The sequence below is a fragment of the Eriocheir sinensis genome, chromosome 67, assembly GCF_024679095.1.
Source record: "Eriocheir sinensis breed Jianghai 21 chromosome 67, ASM2467909v1, whole genome shotgun sequence".
Classification (NCBI taxonomy): Eukaryota; Metazoa; Arthropoda; class Malacostraca; order Decapoda; family Varunidae; genus Eriocheir; species Eriocheir sinensis.
Genome location: NC_066575.1, coordinates 7,189,162 through 7,213,541, shown reverse-complemented (window position 1 = coordinate 7,213,541; position 24,380 = coordinate 7,189,162). Strand labels below are relative to the sequence as shown.

Below are 24,380 nucleotides of genomic sequence, written 5' to 3'. Positions count from 1 at the left end.
AGCAAAAAGCGAAACAAGTTGGACAAGGAAAAACACTGCAGAAGTTACGTAAAACCAGAATGAAAATGGCAAGTTAAAAGAGGAAAAGAAAGGAAAATGATAAGTTAGAAGAGGAAAACAAAGTGATAAATTTAAAGAAGAGAGAAAACACAACACAGCAATTACATAAAACCAGAATGAAAATGGCGTTAAAAAAGGAAAAATAAAGGAAAATGATAAGTTAAAAGAGGGAAAACAAAGAAAAATGACAAGTTGGGAGAGGAAAACAAGGAAAAATGATACGTTAGAAAAAGAGAAAAAAAAACACAGCAATTACGTAAAACCAGAATGAAAATGGCAAGATAAAAATAGAAAAAAAAAAGGAAAATGATAAGTTAAAAGAGGAAAACAAAAAGGAAAATGACAAGTTAGCGGAGGAGAACAAAGAAAAATGATACGTTCGAAGAAGAGAAAATACACAACAGAGCACTTAAGTAAGACTAGAAGCAAATCAACAGTACTTAGAAAGAGGAAAAACACAACAAAACAATTAACTAAAACAAGACAAAATGACAAGCTGGAAGAGGAAAAACAAGGGACAGTAAAACACACAAATTGAGGCAACCGTTTAGAGAAGAAAAAAATGGACCGAGGAGGAGGAGGAGGAGGAGGAGGAGGAAGAGGAGGAGGAGGAGGAGGAGGAGGAGGCCATTTGGAGCTCCAGTTCTTGGACTAATTAGCGGAGGTTGTTTTGTAATGAGGACTAACTTCTCTCTCTCTCTCTCTCTCTCTCTCTCTCTCTCTCTCTCTCTCTCTCTCTCTCTCTCTCTCTCTCTCTCTCTCTCTCTCTCTCTCTCCCTCCTCCCTTCTCCCTGTCCCTTCTCCCTCCTTCCCATTCTCCCTTTATCCCTGTCTTCTCTCCCTCCTTCCCATTCTCCCTTTATCCCTGTCTTTCTCTATCCTCTTTCTCTCCTCCTCCTCCTCTTCTCCTTTTCTACTCTCCCTTTCTCCCTCTCTTCTCTTCTCTCTTTCTTTGTTTCGCTCCTAATTTCTCTCTCTTACTCTCTTCCTATCCTTTTCTCCTCTCTTCTTGTTTCTCTTATATTTCCCTCCTCCCCTATTTTCTTTTTTCTATCATTCTCTTTTCACTCATCTCTCTCTTTACTTAACAGTTTTTTCCCCTTTCTCATTTATTCCTCCCTATCTTATGTCCTTTTTCTGCCTTCTTCCCTTTCTCTCACCTTTTCTCATCACTTCCTTCCTACTTCCTTCTTTTCTTCTTCCCCTTTTTTTATCTTCTCCCCTTCCTTCTCTCCCCTTCACTTTCCTTCTTCCCTTTCTCTCAAATTCCCCCTTTTCTTCCTTTTTTTTTTTTTACTCTTTTCCTCCCTACTTCCCTCCATCTCCCTATCTTTATCCCTTACCCTAACTCTCCCTCTCCCTACCCATCCATCTCTCCCTCCTCCTCCCCCCTCCCTAATGAGCCCCCCCAGTAGCCGTCGCCCCAACACAAGAGAGAAAAACAGTAATTAAGTCTTAAGTTCCTCATTATTGCGTTGGTTTAAGTGACCACCGACCCTCCTCCTCCTTCTCCTCCTCGTCCTCCTCCTCCTCCTCCTGTTTGTAATGGCGCCTCCTTCTCTCAGTATGGGAACACCGCCACCCACCTTACCTCCTCCTCCTCCTCCTCCTCCTCCTCCTCCTCCTCCTCCTTCTCCTCCTCCTCCTCCTCTTCTCCTCTCCTCTCTTCTCTCTCGGGCCAGTTGCGTCATCTTAGGAGAGATTTTTTTTCCTGTCTGCGTCGTGTCTCCTTTCCGTTTTTATTACGACGAACTCACGACGGAAGAGGAGGAAGAAGAAGAAGAAGAAGAAGAAGAAGAAGAAGAAGAAGAAGAAGAAGAAGAAGAAGAAGAAGAAGAAGAAGAAGAAGAAGAAGAAGAAAATTTGATGATGATGATGATAAAGATGATGACAATGAACAAATTAAAAACTTGACTCAAACAATTATCCTCCATTTTTCTTTTCCATTTCACTTCCATCACATTTAATCCTCAACTCTACGACCCTGGCGATACAGCAACTACAAAACGTCTTCAGCGCCTCCTCACGAGTTCACGCGACATTAAGAAGAGCCTTACAGCCGCACAAACATCTTTTCTATATAGTTAACAAAGACCCAATACAACAATAACACCTCAATAACAACAAGAAATACAGCACCAGGATACCTTTAACACGTCTAAGGCTCACGGGAAGGAAAAAGAAGGAAGAAAGAAGAAGGGTAAGAAAAAAATTATGAAATGAAGGAAAACGTCGAATTAAGTCTCTCAGTCCTACAATACAGAAGACATACATTACAGAAGACTTTAAAAACAAGAAAAGCAGGTCCAGGGTAACGCCAACACCTTTTTCTGGGCTCACACGACGTCTAAAAGAGTCTCTCAGTCGCTCAAATATCCTTCACTAATTCACGAAAGAGTCTATACAACAATAAAACCTCAAAACACAATAACAAACGCAACACTTAGATAGTTTCAACGCCTCTTCTTGGGTTCCCGCGGCGTTGAGTGTCTCTCCGCCGCCTGGTTGTCTGCAAGATGGACGGCGGGAGACGCGGCTGGCGGTGTCGAGGAAGTTGTTAGCGGCCGGAGCGACAGAGCGAGCAGGGAAGCAGCGGGTGTCGCGAATTTGTTCCTCCAGCCTTGCCTCGCCGCTGCCTTTGTCTTGAAACGGTCTGGTCTCGGTCATGTCTCCTCTATCTTGTTTTATCCTGCCTTGTCTTGTTTTGTCTTGCTGTCTTGTCCTGGTCTGGTATCGGTCATGTCTTCCTCTATCTTGTTTTATCCTGCCTTGTCTTGTTTTGTCTTGATTTGTCTTGTCTTGGTCTGGTATCGGTCATGTCTTCCTCTATTTTGTTTTATCCTGCCTTGTCTTGTTTTGCTTTGCCTTGTCTTGTCTTGGCCTTGCTATACGCCTTGACGTTCAACCTTTCCGTGTGTCCAATTCAGAGTTGTTGTTTTGAGGAGAGTAAGGACGAAGAGGAGGAAAAGCACGAAGAGGAGAAAAGAGAAGGAAAAAGAGGACCAGGAGAGACGGAAAAGGAGGACAATAATGATAAGTAAAGGAAGAAAAAGCAGATGATGAAGGAGGAGAAGGAAGAGGAGGGAGAGAATCAAGACTGACTGACTGACTGCCTAACTGCCCAACTGACTAACTATCTGACTAACTAACTAATTGAAAGACTAAGCAATACACTAAAAAAGACTAAAAGACAAAACAATACTCTAAAAAAAGACTAAACTAAAAAAAAATACTAAACAATACACTAAAACAATACAGGAACAAGATCTAGCGAACATTAAACAGCTACACGACTTAAAAAATGAATATTGTTTATGAAGGACTTATCTGCTCCCTAAGTGTGTGAAGAGGAAAACATCTGATACCTCTCACGCCTTCCTCACCTGTCCCACTACCTGTTCGTCATTACCTGTATACTACTACCTCCGTTGAGCGCTGAGGGAAGACAGACCGCAGCGCTAAATAACAACCCTCGTCGGCGGGCGCACTAAAATAAATACACTAACGGTAATATTATTTTTACAGGCCGAGTCACGTGACGGATGACTTGTATTGTTAAAAGTGAGAACAGCTGCTGGGGCGTGGGAGTGTGTGTGTGTGTGTGTGTGTGTGTGTGTGTGTGTGTGTGTGTGTGTGTGTGTGTGGGGGGGGGTGGGTGAGAGAGAGGCACACACACACACACACACACACACACACACACACACACAGGCCTTCCTTTCCTCTTCTTTCTCTTCCTTTCTTTCCCTCTCTTCCAATCAACCTCTTTTCCTCTAATTTTACACTCCTATTCTGCTCTTATACTCTCTCTCTCTCTCTCTCTCTCTCTCTCTCTCTCTCTCTCTCTCTCTCTCTCTCTCTCTCTCTCTCTCTCTCTCTCTCTCTCTCTCTCTCTCTCTCTCTCTCCCTTCACTTTCCTTTCCTTCCCTTTCTCGTATACTTTTCTCTCCATCTCCTTTCCTTTTTAACAGATCTTTCCTTCCTCTCTCATGCTTTCTTTCACTTCCATTCCTTGTCATCACACCTTTCTTCCCACTCCCTTATACATTTTTCAACTCCATTCCACTTTAACAAATCTTCCTTTCCCCTGTCTTACTTTTTTCCACCTCCTTTCCTTTCAAATCGACCTTTCATTCCCCTCTATTATCTTTTTTTTTCATTTCTTTCCTTCTAAACAGACCTTTCACTTTTCTCTCATTATTTTCCACCTTCGTTTCTATACCTTTTTATCATACCTTTCCTTCCTCTCCCTACCTTTTCCTCCTCTATCACCCTCCCCCCTCCTCCCCCACCTCCCCCATCCCCTAGGCGGGCCATTACGAATAAACGGATGACTATCGTAACGAGTCCGCCGTCGTATTATGTCCGGGTGGCGGCAGGAAGGAAGCGCTAATGAGGGCTCTTAGGGGGGATTTGTGGTTGTTCGCCGCCTAATACTCGCCTAATACTCGCCCCTCTGACTTAGCTCATGCCTCCTCTCCTCGTCTTTCGCAGGGAGGAGCTCGCCATCAAGATCGGGCTGACGGAGGCGCGCATACAGGTGAGTCGAGAAATACAGGTAACAGGATTAATACTGATACACCTGTCCTGTTATTAATTAAGGCATGCTAATTATGGTCTACCTGCTTCTATTACTATAACTACTACTATTAATTCTTCTTCTGGTTCTGCTACTACTATTATCACTACTACTACTAATACAGGTAACAGGAGTGATGATTAATACTGATACACCTGTCCTGTTATTAAGGCATGGTAATTATGGTCTACTTGCTTCTATTAATACACCTACTACTATCAATTCTTCTTCTGGTTCTGCTACTACTATTATCACTACTACTACTAATACAGGTAACAGGAGTGATGATTTATACTGATACACCTGTCCTGTTATTAATTAAGGCATGGTAATTATGGTCTACCTGCTTCTATTACTGTGACTACTACTATCAATTCTTCTTCTGGTTCTGCTACTGCTATTATCACTACTACTACTAACACAGGTAACAGGAGTGATGATTGATGCTGATACACCTGTCCTGTTATTAATTAAGGCATGGTAATTATGGTCTACCTGCTTCTTTTACTATAACTACTACTATCAATTCTTCTTCTGGTTCTGCTACTACTATTATCACTACTACTACAAACACAGGTAACAGGAGTGATGTTTGATGCTGATACACCTGTCTTGTTATTAATTAAGGCATGGTAATTATGGTCTACCTGCTTCTTTAATTATAACTACTACTATCAATTATTCTGCTACTTTTTTTTACAGCAGAGGAAACAGTGCAAGGGCGTAAAAAAAATAGTATTATGCTATTATTATTACCACTAATACTAATACTATTACTAATATCAATACTGCTAATACTCGCTGTCTTTTTTTACTCGTTAACATAAACAAATATAAAACATCAACACTTAAAAAAAACCCATAACAACACAACCCGATCCCTTTTTAAGACCCTGTGATAAAGGATTCGTATACATGTTTAAGATAATATATATGTCATCGATACTCTCTCTAAGCACTGCATGAGAACACTGCATACGGGAAAGCTGAATGTGAAGGGCAGAAGGACCTATTTATATTATTATTAAAACACATTAATATTCAGTAGCAACATGTGTTTCCTTAACGACGAAAATAATAATAGATAATAAGAAGAAGACATGGAACAATTGCTCGGTGGGAATACACGTGCATGCCCTTAACAGCTGACTGAATATAAAATGCGAACAAATGCACGAGAAAAAACAATGATGAAGAAAACACCCATGATTGAAAAATAAGAAAGCTAAATTGTTTTCTAATGATGCAAGGGTCACTTTACCACCCCAATTCTGACTACTAAAACACTAATACAGGAAAGCACACACTAATATACAGAATAAAACCCATGATTGAAAAATAAGACAGCTAAATTGTTTCCTAATGATGCAAGGGTCACTTTACCACCCCACTTCTGACTACTAAAAAAAAACATCAACGGTTAAAATAATACAGTCACAAATTACCCTCGTCGAAAATTGAATGACAGCAAATGGTAGAGTAAAAACAACCATGGATTTAAAAAGAATAGCTGGATTGTTTAGTAACGCTGCAAGATTCACTTTATTCCCTCTTTCTGAATACTAAACCAAGACTACAACAGGAAACCACACACTGGTATACAGAATAACACCCATAAATGAAAAACAAGAGAGCTAAATTGTTTTGTTTTGTAATGATGCAAGGGTCATTTTTCTACCCCAATTCTGACTACTAAAATAAGACTACAACAGGAAAACACACACTAATATACAGAATAACACCCATGAATGAAAAAGAAGAGAGCTAAATTGTTTTGTTTTGTAATGATGCAAGGGTCATTTTTCTACCCCAATTCTGACTACTAAAACAAGACTACAACAGGAAAACACACGCTAATATACAGAATAACACCCATAAATGAAAAATAAGAGAGCTAAATTGTTTTCTAATGCTGCAAGGGTCACTTTTCCACCCCATTTGTGTCTACTAAAAAAACATCAACGGTTAAAATAATACAGCGAAATTACCCTCGTCGAAAACTGAAGAATAGCAAATGGTAAGGAAACGAAGATGTCTTGTAATATTGCAATAGATGGCTTAGTATTACAGTTCTGGCTGATAAAACGGCGGATAAGTGAACGAGCGCTTGATAGACATAACAACAGAATAAACTGCAAAAGAAGTAGAAGTTTAATACAGAGAATAACAACATGAATTTAAAAAGAAGATGAGCTAAATTGTCAGTAATGTTCCAATCGTCAACTTAGTACGTCAATTTTCATCTTGCTAAAACAAATGATAAGAGAATAGACGCTAAAAAATATATAATAATGAGAGAATGAATTGAAAAAGTAGACATTAAATATAGAGAATAACAACATGAATTTAAAAAGAAGACGAGTTAAATTGTTTGTAACGTTCCAATTGTCAACTTAGTACGTCAATTTCCATCTTGCTAAAACAAATGATAAGAGAATAGACGCTAAAAAATATATAAAATAATGAGAGAATGAATTGAAAAAGTAGACATTTAATATAGAGAATAACAACATGAATTTAAAAAGACTTGAGTTAAATTGTTTGTAACGTTCCAATCGTCAACTTAGTACGTCAATTTCCATCTTGCTAAAACAACTGATAAGAGAAAAGACGCTAAAATATATATAATAAGAGAATGAATTGAAAAAGTAGACATTTCAAACAGAGAATAATTATTAGTATTACAGTATAAATAAAAAAGAAGAGCTAAATTGTCTGTAATGTTCCACTAGTCAACTTATCACGTCATATCATTCCGCTAAACCAACTGATAAGGGAATAGCCGCTTAAATATACAAAATAACAGCATGAATTGAAGAAAAGTAGAGCTATTTGTGATGCAGCGAGTAGCGGGCTTTTTTTTATTATTGTTTCCTTTTTTTGTGTGCCCTTGAGTTGTCTCCTTTGTTGCAAAAAAAAAAGTGGTGGTAGCAGTGATGGTGGTGTCTGAAGGGGTTGTGGAGGGGGGATTAGTGGTAGCAGGTAGTGATAGTGGTAGGGGTGGTAGTAGTAGTATTCACATCATTGCAAACTTCTATAACATCAAGTACTGCAAGAATAGACGGTCAATAAAACATAATAATAGATGTAATAATAGACGTAATAATAGACGTAACATAATAATAGACGGTCAATAAAACATAATAATAGATGTAATAATAGACGTGATAATAGACGTAATAATAGACGCAACATAATAATAGACGGTCAATAAAACATAATAATAGATGTAATAATAGACGTGATAATAGACGTAATAATAGACGTAACATAATAATAGACGATCAATAAAACATAATAATAGATGTAATAATAGACGTAATAATAGACGTAACATAATAATAGATAGTCAATAAAACATAATAATAGATGTAATAATAGACGTGATAATAGACGTAATAATAGACGTAACATAATAATAGATAGTCAATAAAACATAATAATAGATGTAATAATAGACGTAATAATAGACGTAACATAATAATAGATAGTCAATAAAACATAATAATAGATGTAATAATAGACGTAATAATAGACGTAACATAATAATAGATAGTCAATAAAACATAATAATAGATGTAATAATAGACGTGATAATAGACGTGATAATAGACGTAACATAATAATAGATAGTCAATAAAACATAATAATGGATGTAATAATAGACGTGATAATAGACGTAACATAATAATAGATAGTCAATAAAACATAATAATGGATGTAATAATAGACGTGATAATAGACGTAACATAATAATAGATAGTCAATAAAACATAATAAATTTAATAATAGACGTGATATAATAGACGTAACGTAATAACATAGTCAATAAAACATAAAAGAATAAAAGAAAAGAAAAACTCAAGCTAAATTGTTTCCTATTCTTATTCTTTCTTTTTATCCATATCTTTTATCACAAGTTTCAATTATCACTTCAGTCCATCCTGCCATAAATAACATCAACTAAGTACCACAAGAAAATAAGCTTCATATCGATAATAAGAACATGAATTAAAAACAAAGAGAAGAACTAAATAATTTGTAATCCTTCAATAGACAACTTATCACCTAATTCCACCCTGTTAAGTCATCAGCCACTTCAAAAACAGATGCTCAATATCCATAACAAGAAAATTAATCACAAAAAGTAAAGGTAAATTGCTTGTAATACTCCAATAGTCAACTTATATCATTCCATCCTGTTAAATCATCAACCACTTCAAAAACAGATGCTTAATATACATAACAGGAAAAGTAATTACGAAAAAGTCCAGCTTAATTGTTTGTAATCCCCCAATAAATAACTCATCACATCTAAATTGTTTGTAATACTCCAATAGATAACTCATCACATCTAAATTGTTTGTAATACTCCAATAGATAACTCATCACATCTAAATTCTTTGTAATACTCCAGTAGATAACTCATCACATCTAAATTGTTTGTAATCCTTCAATAGATAACTCATCACATCTAAATTGTTTGTAATCCCCCAATAAATAACTCATCACATCTAAATTCTTTGTAATACTCCAATAGATAACTCATCACATCTAAATTGTTTGTAATACTCCAATAGATAACTCATCACATCTAAATTGTTTGTAATACTCCAATAGATAACTCATCACATCTAAATTGTTTGTAATACTCCAATAGATAACTCATCACATCTAAATTGTTTGTAATACTCCAATAGATAACTCATCACATCTAAATTGTTTGTAATCCTCCAATAGATAACTCATCACATCTAAATTGTTTGTAATACTCCAATAGATAACTCATCACATCTAAATTGTTTGTAATACTCCAATAGATAACTCATCACATCTAAATTGTTTGTAATACTCCAATAGATAACTCATCACATCTAAATTGTTTGTAATCCTTCAATAGATAACTCATCACATCTAAATTGTTTGTAATACTCCAATAGATAACTCATCACATCTAAATTGTTTGTAATCCTTCAATAGATAACTCATCACATCTAAATTGTTTGTAATCCCCCAATAAATAACTCATCACATCTAAATTCTTTGTAATACTCCAATAGATAACTCATCACATCTAAATTGTTTGTAATACTCCAATAGATAACTCATCACATCTAAATTCTTTGTAATCCCCCAATAAATAACTCATCACATCTAAATTCTTTGTAATACTCCAATAGATAACTCATCACATCTAAATTGTTTGTAATACTCCAATAGATAACTCATCACATCTAAATTCTTTGTAATACTCCAATAGAAAACTCATCACATCTAAATTCTTTGTAATACTCCAATAGATAACTCATCACACCTAAATTCTTTGTAATACTCCAATAGATAACTCATCACATCTAAATTGTTCGTAATCCTTCAATAGATAACTCATCACATCTAAATTCTTTGTAATACTCCAATAGATAACTCATCACATCTAAATTGTTCGTAATCCTTCAATAGCCAGCTTATCACTTCATCCCATCCTCCCAAAACATCGAGTCCAACAAGAATCGACGCGCGCATAAACTATACAACACCCGCCTGAACAAGACGAGAGAGACGCACTAAATCGCTACCAAGAGCCGGAATAGCCAACCCATTACCTCATTTAACGTGCATCGCAACCCCCACTAGAGGGACATCAACGTAAAATGTAGAATAACCGCAAGAGCTTAGAAAAAAAAAAAGTAAAATAAGACCCAATTTGTTATGTTATTGAGTGGCGGATGGACGAATCACCCCTCCACTCCACTCCACCACTCACGCCCACTTGCTAAAACCACCACGATCAGGATAAATAAACAAGAACAAAACCCACAAAAACAGCGACATTAACACAAAGAGCAGCGTCGGGGAGTCCTGTTGGTTTAGATAAACTGACAATGAGCGGGTGTGGGTCTGGGAGGTCCATTGTCAAGGTCTTTTATTAAATATTTAGGAGCGGCAAGCGATCGCGACGTATGATTAACTGATATGAGCCGCCCCGTCCCGTCGGCGCCCCACGTTCCCCGCGCCCATCACACCGCGGCGCCAGAGCAGAGGAGGGCAAGACCAGAGAGCCAAATGCCTGTTCTTTAGTGGCTAATGGATATCTCCCACCCGACGGCCGGCAATTTGGGGGAATTTGTACGCAGAGTGAACGTGTTATCGAGCCCCGTTCCTGCCCATTACTGGTTAGCGCAGAGGAGGAAGCCCGCTGGTGGTCCGCTGCTGGTGGTGGTGGGGGGAAGGTGGGTTGTGGGGAGGGGGGAAAGTGGTGTAGGGGGGGAGGTCTGAAGGTGGTCTGGTGGTGATGGTAGAAGTGGTAGTGGTTGTGGTTGTAGTGGTCAGGTGGTTGTGGAAGTGGAGAAGTAGGGGGTAGTCGTAGTAGTAGTAGTATGGTAGTAGCAGTAGTAGTAGTAGTAGTTGTAGTGATGGTGGTAATGGTGGTGATTGTAGTGGTGATGATAGTGGTGTAGTGGAATGGGGTAGTGGTAGTAGTGGTATCTGAAGGGGTTGTGGAGGAGGGATTAGTGGTAGCAAGTAGTGGTGGTCGTAACAGTGGTAGTAGTAGTAACATATGACAGTGGTGATGGTGGTGATATTGAGGGAGGTGGAGGAGAGAAGGGGAGGAGGGTGAAGGGGGGTCCACAAGGGTATCAACAACGCCCCAACTCTTCCCCATTCTCCCCCCATCACCCCCAAACCCCTTCACCCCATCACCCGCCTGGCCAGTTCGCTTCCTCCATTATGTACCTCCTCCATGATTTAGATCGCCCGGTGCAGATTCTCGCATTTCCTCTCATCCGTCTTCCCTAATACCCTCAAATATCCCTTCATCCCTTACAATTTAAATCAATTTCATATATCCTTCCCCCTCTCACCGGCCCCCCCACCCCTCACCCCCTGCCCCCAAGTCAACCCAGAAACCCGCGGCCAACCTGTCTGTCTCCAGCCCAAACTAAAGAAAACTAGCCCAATGTGTGTAAGAAGAGGTTGGTCGTATGTGGTGGTGTGGTTTGAAGAGATGTAAATGCCAACACGTGTCCAGCCGTCTATAACCTTGGTGAATGTGAATGAGGGATTGATATTGTGGCGTGTGGTGGAAGTCCTCATTTCTTTCATCATCTTTTTTTCTATTCTTTTTTCTCCTTTTTCTCTTTATCAATAACTTTCTCTTTTGTCATTCTCGTACATTTTCTTTTTACCTTCTTTCTTCTTTTCATTTTCTTTTCATTCTTGTTTTTCTTGTTCTTCTTCTTCACTTTTTTTCATTTTTTTCTTCTTTTTTCTGGGAGGGGTCAGAGTGGTAGGGCAGAGAGGTGGGTAGGGAGAGGAATAGTGGGGTGGGTGAGATGTAGGGTAAGAGTGCTGGGGGAGGGAAGGTAGTGAGGTGTGAGGGTGGATAGTGAGGGGAGGGGTAGTGGGTAGGTGGGATGGGTAGGAAGAGGAATAGTGGGGTGGGTGAGATGTAGGGTGAGGATGTTGGGGGAGGGAAGGGAGTGAGGTGTGGGGGGTGGAGAGTGAGAGGGGTGGGTAGGCGAGGTGGATTTATGGGGTGGGTTAGTGGGGTGGGTGAGGATGTTGGGGGGGGTAGTTACTGAGGTGTGGGGGGTGGAGAGTGAGGGGGTAGTGGGTAGGTGGGGTGGGTAAGGAGAGGAATAGTGGGGTGGATGAGGTGTAGGGTGTTGGGGAGTGAGGTGGGGGGGGGTAGTGGGTAGGTGGGGGGGGGGCTAGTGGGTGGTTGGTCTGCCTTTCATAATAAAAAGGTCTAGGTGGGTTTTAATCTCTTGATCTGCTCTTATCTTTATCGGCTTGGCTTCCGTCCCTCTTCCCTCCCTTTCCTTCCCTCCTTCCATCTGTCAGCCCATATTAGCACTCCCATCTATCCGTCTGTCTGTTTATCGCTTTTAATTGAGGAAGGTTTGTGTAATAAATAGATTAGTTTCCGTTCTTTTCTTCCTTTTCCTTCCTTCCTTATTTCCTTCTTTCATTCTTCTTTTCTTCCTCAATTCTTTTCTTCCTTCCCCTTTCGTTCGTTCGTTCCTTCCTTCCTTCCTTCCTTCCTTCCTTCCTTCCTTCCTTCCTTCTTTCCTTCCCTCCTTCCTTCCTTCCTTCCTTCCTTCCTGCGTTCCTTCCTTTCTTCGTTCCTTCCTTCCTTCCTTCCTTCGTTCCTTCCTTTCTTCGTTCCTTCCTTCCTTCCTTCGTCGTTCGTTTTTTTCCTTTCTTCCTTCGTTCCTCCCTTCCTTCCTTCCTTCTCTTAGTCAATATTAGCCCACCTATCAATCAATCTACCTATCTATCTATCAATCAATCTATCTGTCTGTCTTGTTTTTAAGGAATGTTTACATGAGAAACTGGTATCATACTGGTACATAAGTTTATATTTATCTGCATTTCCATCTATTTATTTGTCCACTATTCTGCTTATCAACCTCCTATTTCGCTTATTAACACAGGTATCCATATCTGCATCTGTCTACCTGCTTTTTCTTTCACCTGTCTTTTTTCTTATCTATCAATTTCTGTTTCTTCCTTTCTTTTATTTGCCTCACTTTCCCTGCACCTGGCTTTCTTTAATACCTATCTGTACTCATCTATATGTTTCTATGTCATTTCATCTCCTTACCTGGTTTTCCTTTCACCTGGCTTTCTTTCATATCTGTCTGTACTTATCTATTTCCCCTGCATCCAACTTCCTACTTTTCCCTCTTTGCAAATGTCAATCCTGTTTTACCTATCTGCATCCTATTCATCTGTTATCCCATACTACCAACTGCCTACCTGTCCCTTCCTCTCACCTGGCTATCCTGTTTTACGTATCTTTACCCATATATCTGTCTCTCTACCCATAATAACTCCTCTATTTCCTGTTTTTTATCTTGGAATCAACCTCTCTTTGAAGCTGTATAGACCCTCATTAAGCTATTCAATCTTCTAATCCATTCATCTCTCTACCTTCGTTTTCCTTACACCTGCGTCTGTTTCTGATCTATCTCTGCATTCATCTATCCTTCTATTTGTCTTCTTCCTCCTATCTTTATCTTCTTATATACACACTCATCTGTAATACTCTCTACCCCTTCATTTGTCTCCCTTTCCTCTTTCTCTCCCTTCTTTCACCTGTCTCCCTTCTACTATCTCTTCACACATCTTTATCATCTTCTTCCTAATTTTTCAACCCTTCATCTGTCTCCCTTTTCATTTCCCTTCTTCACCTGCTTCCCTTCTTCGTCTATATCTTCCCCCATCTTTCTAACCTTCTTCTAACCTGCCTCTTCGTCTATCTCTCTATCCATTTATCGTGTGTTATGCTTCCTCTCCTCCCCCTCCTCCTCCTCCTTATAACCCATGTACACACCCATCTATCAGGCTGCCTATCTGTCTATCTATCCATATTTTCTGAGGGTTTATTACTGTTATCGACGTCTCCTTCCTGTCAATGCTATCTATCAAAGTGTCGGTCTGTCTGTCCCACCTGTATTATGCAACCGGTCATTCGTCTGTCTGTCTATGAAGTGTTACGTGAGGTCAAGGATCTATGTTTTTTTTAGGCAGTCAGTGAGGATTTTTAAGGAGTAGGAAGGAAGGGAAATACTGTGGTGTCTGTCTGTCTTTCTGTCTGTCTGTCTGTCTGTGTATCTGTCTGTCAGTCTATAGATATGTACAGTTTATCATCTACTTTTCAAGCTATCTATCAGTCTGTTTTATTCTGTATCTATCCATCTAGCAAACTATCTATCTTCCTATCTATTGTTCTATCCAGCTATCTATCTATCAGTCTGTCAATCTATCTGTAATGCATCCAGTAATTCATTCAATCTATCTATCAGTCTGTCTTATTCTGTATCTATCTATCTAGCAAACTATCTATCTTCCTATCTATTGTTCTATCCAGCTATCTATCTATTTATCTATCTATCAGTCTGCCAATCTATCTGTAATGCATCCAGTCATTCATTCAATCTATCTATCAGTCTGTCTTATTCTGTATCTATCTATCTAGCAAACTATCTATCTTCCTATCTATTGTTCTATCCAGCTATCTATCTATTCATCTATCAGTCTGTCAATCTATCTATTATGCATCCAGTCTATTCATTCATCTAATCCATCACCCGGCTCATCATCTATCTATTTACCTGTCAATCTATCTACCTGTCTATCTACCTATGATTACTGACTGGACCAACTACCTCCCTCCCTTCCCTCCCTCCCTACCTACCAATCTACCTCACTCACTCCTACCCACTAACCTCCCTCCCTCCCTAACCTTCCTACCTTCCTCCCTCCCTACCTACATCCCTGCCTACCATCCTACCTCCCTCCCTCCCTCTACCCACCCCCTTACCTTCCTTCCTCCCTACCTACCTGTCTCTCGCGTGCTGTTACCCGCGCTCACCTGCCTGTAAACGATGGATTATTAAGGTGCTTACTCTGTATTGATGGGTCTCATTCTCTCCCTATGATAGTAATGATAGGGCTATTTCTCTCGCTCTCTCCCTCCCTCTCTCTCTCTCTCTTTCTTTCTTGGTCTCTTGTTCTCTCGCTCTCTCTCTTTTTCTTGGTGGTGGTGGTGGTGGTCTTGGTCTCTCGTTCTCCTCGTTCTCGGTCTCGGTTTTGGTCTTGTTGTCTTTCTTCCTTCCTTCCTTCCTTCATTCCTTCCTTCCTTCCTTCATTCCTTCATTCCTTCATTCATTCCTTTCTTCCTTGTTCCCTTCCTTCCTTCCTTTCTTCCTTCCTTCCTCTTTCCACCATAATTACCAACCACCATCACCACCACTAATACCACCACCACCATCATCACCACCACCACTACCATCATCACCACCACCACCACTACCATCACCACCACTACCATCATCACCATCACCACTATGACTCTCCCTTCCTCTCTACTATTCATTCTTCTCCTATTCATTCTCCTCCTCCTCCTCCTCCTCCTCCTTCTGTTCTCTCTCCTTCTCCTCCTCTCTACCTGCATCCTCCTTCCTCCTCCTCCATCATCACCACTACCACCACCACCATCACCACCATTCCCCAATCATCACCACCACTTAAGAAAGAGGTTCCATTGTGGTCTGTCCCTCGCGGGTGCCAACTTAACTGGTGGTGGTGGTGGTGGTGGTAGTGCCAAAATTAGACTTTCGGGTCCTTAAAAATAAATAAAAAAAGATCCCCTTGTCCTTCTTTCCTTCCTTCCTTTTCTTCTTTCCTTCTTTCCTTCCTACTTTCTTTTGTTCCTTTCTTCGTTCTTTTTTCCTTTCTTTCTTTCCATCTTCCTTCCTTCCTTTTGTTCCCTAATCATCTTTTTATCTCCCTTCTCTGTCAGACTTGTTCATCTTTTTTTCTTCAACTTCTACTTCTCTCCTCCTTCCCCTCCTCCTCCTCCTTTTTCTTCTCCTTTTTCTTCATCTTTTATTTCTGCTTCCTCTCCTTCTTCTCCTCCTCCTCCTACTCCTCCTCATTCTCATTCTCATTCTCCTCCTCCTCCTGAATCATCTCGTCCCCTAATGACCTCCATCTGTAATTTTCCTTTGCATAAATCCTCATGACTGATTGGGTGTCATTGTGGTGGTGGTGGTGGTGGGTGGAGTGAGATGTGGAAGAATGGAGAAAAAAAGAGGTAGCGTTAGAAAGACTAGAATAAAAGGGATGAGAGAGAGAGAGAGAGAGAGAGAGAGAGAGAGAGAGAGAGAGAGAGAGAGAGAGAGAGATTAAACCTTAGCCTCGACCCTGTAAACAATTCTGTAATCGGCCCCTTCCCTCCCTCTCCCCCTTTTTCTTTCTTTCCCCTTTTCCTTCTCTCTCTCTCTCTCTCTCTCTCTCTCTCTCTCTCTCTCTCTCTCTCTCTCTCTCTCTCTCTCTCTCTCTCTCTCTCTCTCTCTCTCTCTTTCCTTTGCTTTCCCTCGCCTTTATTTTTTTTCCTTTTCTCATATTCTTCCCTTTCCTCCCTCCCTTCCCTTCTCCCCCTTTCATTACCTCTTTCTCTGTTCCTTCTCTCCTTCCCCTCTAATTCTTCTCCAGCTTTTCTCCTCCACTTTATTTTTATTTCCTTCCTTCCCTTCCGTCTTTCGTATATCTCTCCAGTCCTTTCCTTCACTTTTCTTCCTTCTTTGCTCCATCGTTTTGTTCCTCACATCGCCTCCTCCTTCCGTCTGGAAATATCTCCCACGACCCTCCTCCTCCTCCTCCTCCTCTTCACTTTTCACCTTATTCTCTCTCCCACCGATCCTGTTCCCTTTATTAACCTCCTTCCCCTCCCTTCCCCTCCTTACCTTATTCTGTTTCCCACCGACCTCTATCCACCCCCCCCCCCTCTCCCCCGTGACCCCTCGCTTCCCCTCCTCGCCGCGTCATTACTGTTGTCATTTGCCGTAATATCACCTGATTACCGCGGGCAGCTGTTTCTGCGGGCCAATTACTCGCGTTATTTATGTCATTATCTCATTTGGATCATCGCTAAGAGGCCCGCGCGCCGCATCCCGGAGGAGCGTGATGGCGCCACCTCCTCAGCCGCTCCATCACAGCCTCGCCGCGCCATTAGCCTTTATTATGGAGCCCCGGGATCGCTGCCGCGCGGCCCCGCCATTCATAATTATATCCACGAGGCAGGGCACGTCGCGGTGATCGAGGGGACCCATTTTTACAGCGTCCCCGGCCCATTACGCCGCCCCGCCGCGCCGCGTCCCGGCTCCATTACGACCCTCGCCGCCCGAGCCTCAGTTTGTCCTGCCCTCGTGAGGCCGCGCCGCTCACGTCCACCAGCAGCGCCCTTGTCCCGCTCCAGCTCCTCCCTGTCCTCCCCAGCCGCCCACACCCACCCCTCCGCCTCGGTGTGTGGTTTCCGCAGTGAGCCTCGTGATTAATGCCGGCAATGTTGCCTCATCTGTCGGCGGGCGAGGCTTCCCAGGGCGGCGGGCGGCGCAGCGGGGAGGGGCCGCGGCGTAAGTGTTTCGTGAGCCATAAAACGCTCGGAACTTAATTAATTTTAAGACAGTGTACCACACAAAACGCAATCTTCGTAATGTCTGCTAATATCACAAAATTACAGTCAAGTATATAATTTCGGTGATCACGTATGGACGATGGAGTGCGTGTGCACGCCGCGCGGAGCCGGTGAGGAGAGGCAAGGCGAGGCGAGGTAAGGCGAGGTGAGGTAAGGCGAGGCAAGGCGAGGTAAGGCGAGGTAAGGCGAGGTAAGGCAAGGCGAGGTAAGGCAAGGTAAGGCAAGGCGAGGTAAGGCGAGGCGAGGCGCGGGTCCAGGACTAGTGGTTCCTGCAGCGCGGCGCCGCAACTTTCTGCTCCTGCACCACCTGACGTGTTCCTTCTCCCTCCCCCACAGGTGTGGTTCCAGAACCGGCGGGCCAAGTGGAGGAAGCAAGAGAAGGTGGGTCCCTCCACGCACCCGTACGGCGGCTTCCCCGTGTCGTCGCCGCTGCCGCTGCAGAACCCGGCGCTGCCGCCCACCATCTCCAGCCCCTTCGCCGCCAGCCTCGGCTACATCAGGAAGCCGCCGAGCTTCGACTCTCCGCTTCTGCCTCCCTCGGCGTCTCGGCTGCCGGCCTCGTACCTGCAGGCCACGACGGCCCAGCTGCTGCCCGGCGCCGGCTACCTGGCGGGCGTGTCGGGGCTGCGGGACCTGCACCAGTACCGCGCCGGGCTGCTGCACCCGCCGCACTACCCGCCCTCCTTCACGCACCTCCTGGCCGGCCTCTCCTCCAGGCCGAAGCTGCCTGAGTCAGACTACGCCGCCCTGCTGGCCTCCGTGCCCGGCCTCCAGCCCCCCCTGGTGGCCCCGCCGCCCCCTGTCACGCCCCCAGACCCGCCCCGGACGAGCGGCAGCTCCTCGCGGGGCCGCTCCTCTTCCCCTGTGGGCGCTGTGGGCGGCGTGGACCAGGACCGCCGGGCGTCCTCTATCGCGGAACTGCGGCTGCGGGCCCGGGAGCACGAGCTGCGCCTCGAGCTGCAGCGGAAACACGGCGACGTCGTGACCTGAGTCTGTTTTCTGACCTGACCCCGCCCCGACCCGCCCAGACCCGCCCCGCACGCACGCACGCACGCCCCGGCCCCGGCACACGGCAGGCAGGAAGGAAGGAAGTGCACGCAGTGCCGCCCACAGGATGCGGTGACTGGCCGCGGCGGGGGCGGGAACGCGAGACGTTGCGGCGCCGCGGGTGGCCGGGGCGGCGGCGGCGGCGTGCGAGGCGGCGGATCTTGCGTCGCCGTCCACCTCAGGGCCAAGGGGCCGCGTGCGTCCCTGGCCCCGGTCCACCTCATATATTTTCCCTTGTTGAACGCTCTTGCAGTCACTTGTTACTTAAGGTGCTTTTGTGAACCTTTGGCCTTCGATGATTCCTTCCCTAGACACTCCCTGTAACCGGCTCCGTCCGTCCGTCAGCTGTGCTAACAATACTAACGTAGCCTAAGTTCATTTTAAGTACCTCAGACCTAGCCTAAGTCTGTTGTCATATACGTAATGCCGTCCAGCGCGGGGGGAGAGGAGGGGGACGCGCCCGCCAGGGTGAGGGCCACAGGAAGACCATCTTGACCATGGCAATGGCAGCATGTATTATTTGCCATCTGATCTAAGATCCTTGAACTCTAGGCAAACACAGATGCGCTACACGGGAAAAAAATAACTTTTGGTGTGACGTTTCACTGAATCTATGCAAGACAACAAACACTGAACACTAGAAACCCTTAGATCCGAGATACTGAATGAAGCCATGAGGAAGAAAGATCCACAACTGAAGAATAGAGAGAGAAAGGAGTAGAAGGGGACTTGCAGTGAGGATAAAGGAGGAAGGTATATAGAGAATAAAGAACTATTTTTTTATATAGTAACATATAGGGTCACCAGGGCGCAAATATACAAAGGAGTACATAAGAACATAAGAACGTAAGGAGTCTGCAAGTGGCCGGTTGGGCTATAGAAGGCAGCTCCTATAAGTCAACCCCACCTTATCTCACTATCCATGAATTTATCCAACCTCTTATTGAATGTATCTATGGTATTGGCACCCACAACATGACTGCCAAGCCTGTTCCACTCATCCACCACTCTACTGGTGAACCAATTATTGCCATGAGTAAGAATAAGTAACAAAAACAAGCGTAAAGTATTAGAGGAACAAAAGTTATATGAATACAATGATGGCGCCCGTACCAGCACCCCTGTAAATGATGGTCCTTCGGCGCTCCCCCGCCCCCCCCCTGCCCCCTCTAAACCGTCCGTTCTCACCCCTCCTAACACGAAATCTCCCCAACCATACGCCCTAAAGACCCTTCACCTTGCCTACCCAACCCCCATCGCCCCATACTTGCCCTTCCTACCCAACATCCTACCCAACCATACGCCCTAAGGACCCTCCACCTTGCCTCCCCAAATCTATTCGTCCTCCCCCTCTCTAACACACAATCCCCCCCTATAGTATGCCCCTAACAATGCTCTCCCCACCTCCCCAACTTTCTTTCCTTTTTCAATCCTTCAAACGCAATCCTCCCCAACCTTCACCCTCCCCTCTATCCCATCTACCTCTAACATCCACCCACCACCTTAACCCTCACCCCCACCACAGTAACTAACCCCTACCTCTCTACCTGCCCTTACTATATGTTCTTGATCCACCACTCCACCTGCCCCCACCAACCCCCTAACATCCACCCTCCCCCCTACATATCTTAAATCCAACCCTCCACCTTCCTCTCCACAGCCCCATAACATCCTCCTCCACCTCCCCTAACCCTCATCCCTAACACAAAAAACTCTACCCCTCCTCCCTACATTCCTCCACCGCCCCACTTTTCCTCTCCCCAACCTCCTAACACCCTCCCACCTCTCCTCCCCTCTCCTAGCCCCCCCAACCCATGCCTCATCTCTCTGTTGCCATGTTCCTTGAGATGTTGTTGCAATACAGTTTTGCAAGGAGACACTGTGTTCTCATTATCCTTAATTAACCCTGATTCACCTGCCGGCTGACCTCCTGACCCACCTGTGCTGACGTCATCCAGGTGAGTCACGGCTTGATTGATGGTTTTGTGGTCTTATTGGAAGGTGATTTATTTTCCTTTCCTTATTAAAATGTTGAGGTGATTTTATTGTTTTATTCCTTAATTTATTTGTTGACTAAACGCACCGTGGCTTTAGTGGGTGATTTTTTTTATTACAAATTTTAGGTTAGTCTTTTATTTTTTCTTCATTTATAAGCTACTCGAACGCTGAGGGACTTTCTTGGATACTGATTATTTTTCGTTTTTCAAATTTCTAGATTATATTCGAACGCTATAAGACCTTCTTGATGCTGTTTTTTTTCTTATTACATTTTTTTTATGATATTCGAACGCTATAAGACCTTCACAAATTTTTAGATGATATTCGAACGCTATAAGACCTTCACAAATTTCTAGATGATATTCGAACGCTATAAGACCTTCACAAATTTCTAGATGATATTCGAACGCTATAAGACCTTCACAAATTTCTAGATGATATTCGAACGCTGTGAAATTTTCTAGATGCTGATTTTTTCGTATTACAATTTTTTAGATGATACTCGAACGCTTTGATACCTTGAATACTATTTTTTTTTTCTTATTTCAAATTTTAGGCCATACTTGTGTTTTATTTTTCCATTCATAAATTAACCAAAATATCTGTGGACTTATGCAATGCTGATTTCTCCTTTTTTTTTATTTTTTTATATATATATTTCGTGGCCACAATTTAAGAGCTGCATGAACTCTCTGACTCTAAAAAGCTAATAAAATGTTAATGAAAGGTAATCTAATCCTCTTATCAATTAGCGGAACATATTATCAAGGAGTAGTGGTAATAATTTCGCACAAGGCCTTCAGTTTACCAAGATTTATACGCAAGCAACACACATACAGGTCATGAACATGTATACATTTTCTTATAAATTAAATCAGTGAAGAAAAAAAGGAAATATATGGACATGAAGTACAAAGAGAAGAGACTAAACACACACACACACACACACACACACACACACACACACACACACACACACCACCCTCCGCCCCCCCCCCCCCACCCACCCCAAACACACACCACCCTCCCTTCGATAATTACTCCGACTCGTCAAAATAAACATCAAATAAAATCAACCTCGATAAAATATTTCGCATCGGCCAACAAATGTGTGTTATTAAGTTTTTTATTATCCAAATTATTGAAATTACCGCTCACGTGCAGCGGCCATATTTCTTAGCCGTTAGGGGAGAGGGAGGAGGAAGAGGGGGAAGAGGGGAGATGAGAGGGAAGGGGAGGGAGAAGCCGAAGAGGAAAGATGCGGAAAGACGAGGCGGTAAAGGAAGAGGGGAGAGGGGAAGAGAGGAAGGGGAGAGGGGGGGAGAGGCAGTGGGGGAGGGAGGAGCCGAAGAGGAAAGATGCGGAAAGACGAGGCGGTAAAGGAAGAGGGGAGAGGGGAAGAGAGGAAGGGGAGAGGGGGGTAGAGGCAGTGGGGGAGGAAGTGAGAGGGGAGATGCGGCAGGGCGACTCAGCTATAAAGGATGAGGGAGAGGAAGAAGTGTGGGGAGTGGGGAGTGAAGAGAGGGGGGAGTGGGAGGAATAAGGGGGAAGAAGGGAATGTGGAGGAAGATGAGGGGAGAAAGGAAGAGAATAGAGGAGTGAGTGCGTGAGTGAGTGAGTGAGTGAGTGAGTGAGGAAGAGTTAATTTGTGGAGTGAAGTAGAAAGAGTGTGGGTGAGAGAGGGAGTGTGTGAGTGTTTGTGAGGGAGGAGTATGTGCAGGATGGGTGTGGGGAGTGGTGTGCAAGAGTCGAGGTGAGGGAGGATGACTGGGTATTGGTGAGGAAGGAGGAGGAGAGTGGAGTAGTCGGGGAGTGTTTGATATGGTGTGTGAGTGTTTGTGGGGGTGGAGTGGGCAGGATGGGTGTGAGGAGTGGTGTGCAGGAGTCGAGGTGAGGGAGAATGACTGGGTGTTGATGAGGAAGGAAGAGGAGAGTGAAGTAGTCGGGGAGTGTTTGATATGGTGTGTGAGTGTTTGTGGGGGAGGAGTATGCAGGAAGGGTGTGCGGCGTGGGTTAGGGAGTGGAGGTGAGGGAGGATAAATGGATCACCGTTGCAAGATTGACGTACTCAGAGCATAGTATTTACCGTTTTCTGACGCCTAACTATTGCCAAGAAACATCAGGAATTAACTATTTTAACGATAATTTGAAGTGAATCTCCTTATTGGGGCCCACGAGACAGTTTTTGGGTCGGAAGTCGGTAAATATAAAAGGCTGAGTAAGACAACCAGGCAACTTTGATGTGGATGCTGGTGAGGAAGGGGGAAGGGGCGGAGGATGAGAGAGAATGAGTGCTTGAAAGTGGAAAGTGTGTATCTACTTAACCACGAGAGTTGCGCTTCACACGAGACTATAATGAAGAGGAAGGGGATGGAAGGAAGGAGAGGAGGGAAGTGGGAGAAGGAAGGAAGGATGAAAAGGGGGAAGAAATGGGGGAGAAGGGGAGGGAAGGGGAGAATAAGAGAAAGAGGGGAGGGGAGGATAAGAGAAAAAGAGGGGAAGGGAGGGGAGGGGAGGGAGGGGAGAGGCAAAATGCAACACACAATCACGCTTTTCAAATGGGTATAGTGCAACACAATCTCTATTTTCTTTTTTTTATCTTTCCACACAACAAAAGACTTACAGATGGATATATAAACATTTCTTATGATCAAATCGCTAGTGATATAAGTACCTCAATGTTTAATGTTACCTTTCTACGTACAAAAGAATACTAATACAAGTCTGGTCGAGTAAATGTTCCCAATAAACGAAACAGCAAAGTATTTTATGTTATCTTTCTTACACACAAAAAAAAAACGAATAAAAAAAAGGAAAAAAATGTCAGTTATACCACACACACACACACACACACACACACACACACACACACACACACACACACACACACACACACACACACACACACATGACCCCTTCCCCTCCACACACACTCCCCTCCACACACGGGAGCCCCCACCTCCAACCCTCCCTCACACTCACACTCACACATATACGCAGGATTTCCAACTCACTAACCTATAACGCTGATTACATATTCAACATAAGATCAATTTAGAGCGACGAGCCCAAAAGTCCACATGTGTCAATCAGGAACCAACACACTAACGAACAAGCGGACAGGTAACACGTGTGGCTAAACCGGTTCTTGTTACACACCTGCGTCGGCCGCCACAGGTGTGTTGGGGCGGCGAATTTGATCTAGGAAGGGAAGGACGTGTGTGTGTGGGAGGGTGGGGAGGGAGGGGAGGAGAGGGTTGTGTGGGGGGAGGGGGTTGTATGTGTGTTGGTAGGGGGGGGACATGTCGGTTAGTTAGTAAATGTGTCTGTCTACCTACGAGTATGTTTGTCTGTCTTTGTGTCGAGTATAGATTCTACCTATCTACCTTCATGCCTGTCTGTCTGTCCAAATCACTTTTTTTCTCTCTATCTATCTGTCTATCTGTAAGTCCTGTCTGTATCTTCTACCTACTAAATTCTGGGTTAATTCGTATATCAATTTAGAATAATGTTTTGATAATCGTCATGTGTTATATACCTCTCTACCCACCTATCATACTTTCTTCTACTACCTGATACTTCTACCTACCTATCTACCTATGAAGCGATCTGTCAACCTAATCATCTGCCTCTCTACCTTTTTATCTATCTATCTATCCACGTGAGGTAGGAACAGCGGTCTCGCGTGTGGTGGCGCTGCGGTGTGTCCTC

At 43.5% G+C, this 24,380-nt stretch overlaps 1 protein-coding gene across 1 annotated transcript in view; it reads left to right on the top strand.

The window, feature by feature from the left end:
* LOC126988033 (homeobox protein aristaless-like) overlaps positions 1 to 20,548 on the top strand; it is a 54,353-nt gene extending 33,805 nt beyond the window's left edge. The window contains exons 2-3 of the mRNA XM_050845774.1: positions 4,552 to 4,597; positions 17,961 to 20,548. Coding sequence (XP_050701731.1) covers positions 4,552 to 4,597; positions 17,961 to 18,614 — 700 coding nt within the window. The 3' untranslated portion in view covers positions 18,615 to 20,548. The remainder of the gene's footprint in view (positions 1 to 4,551; positions 4,598 to 17,960) is intronic.
* The last annotated feature ends 3,832 nt before the right edge of the window (positions 20,549 to 24,380 follow it).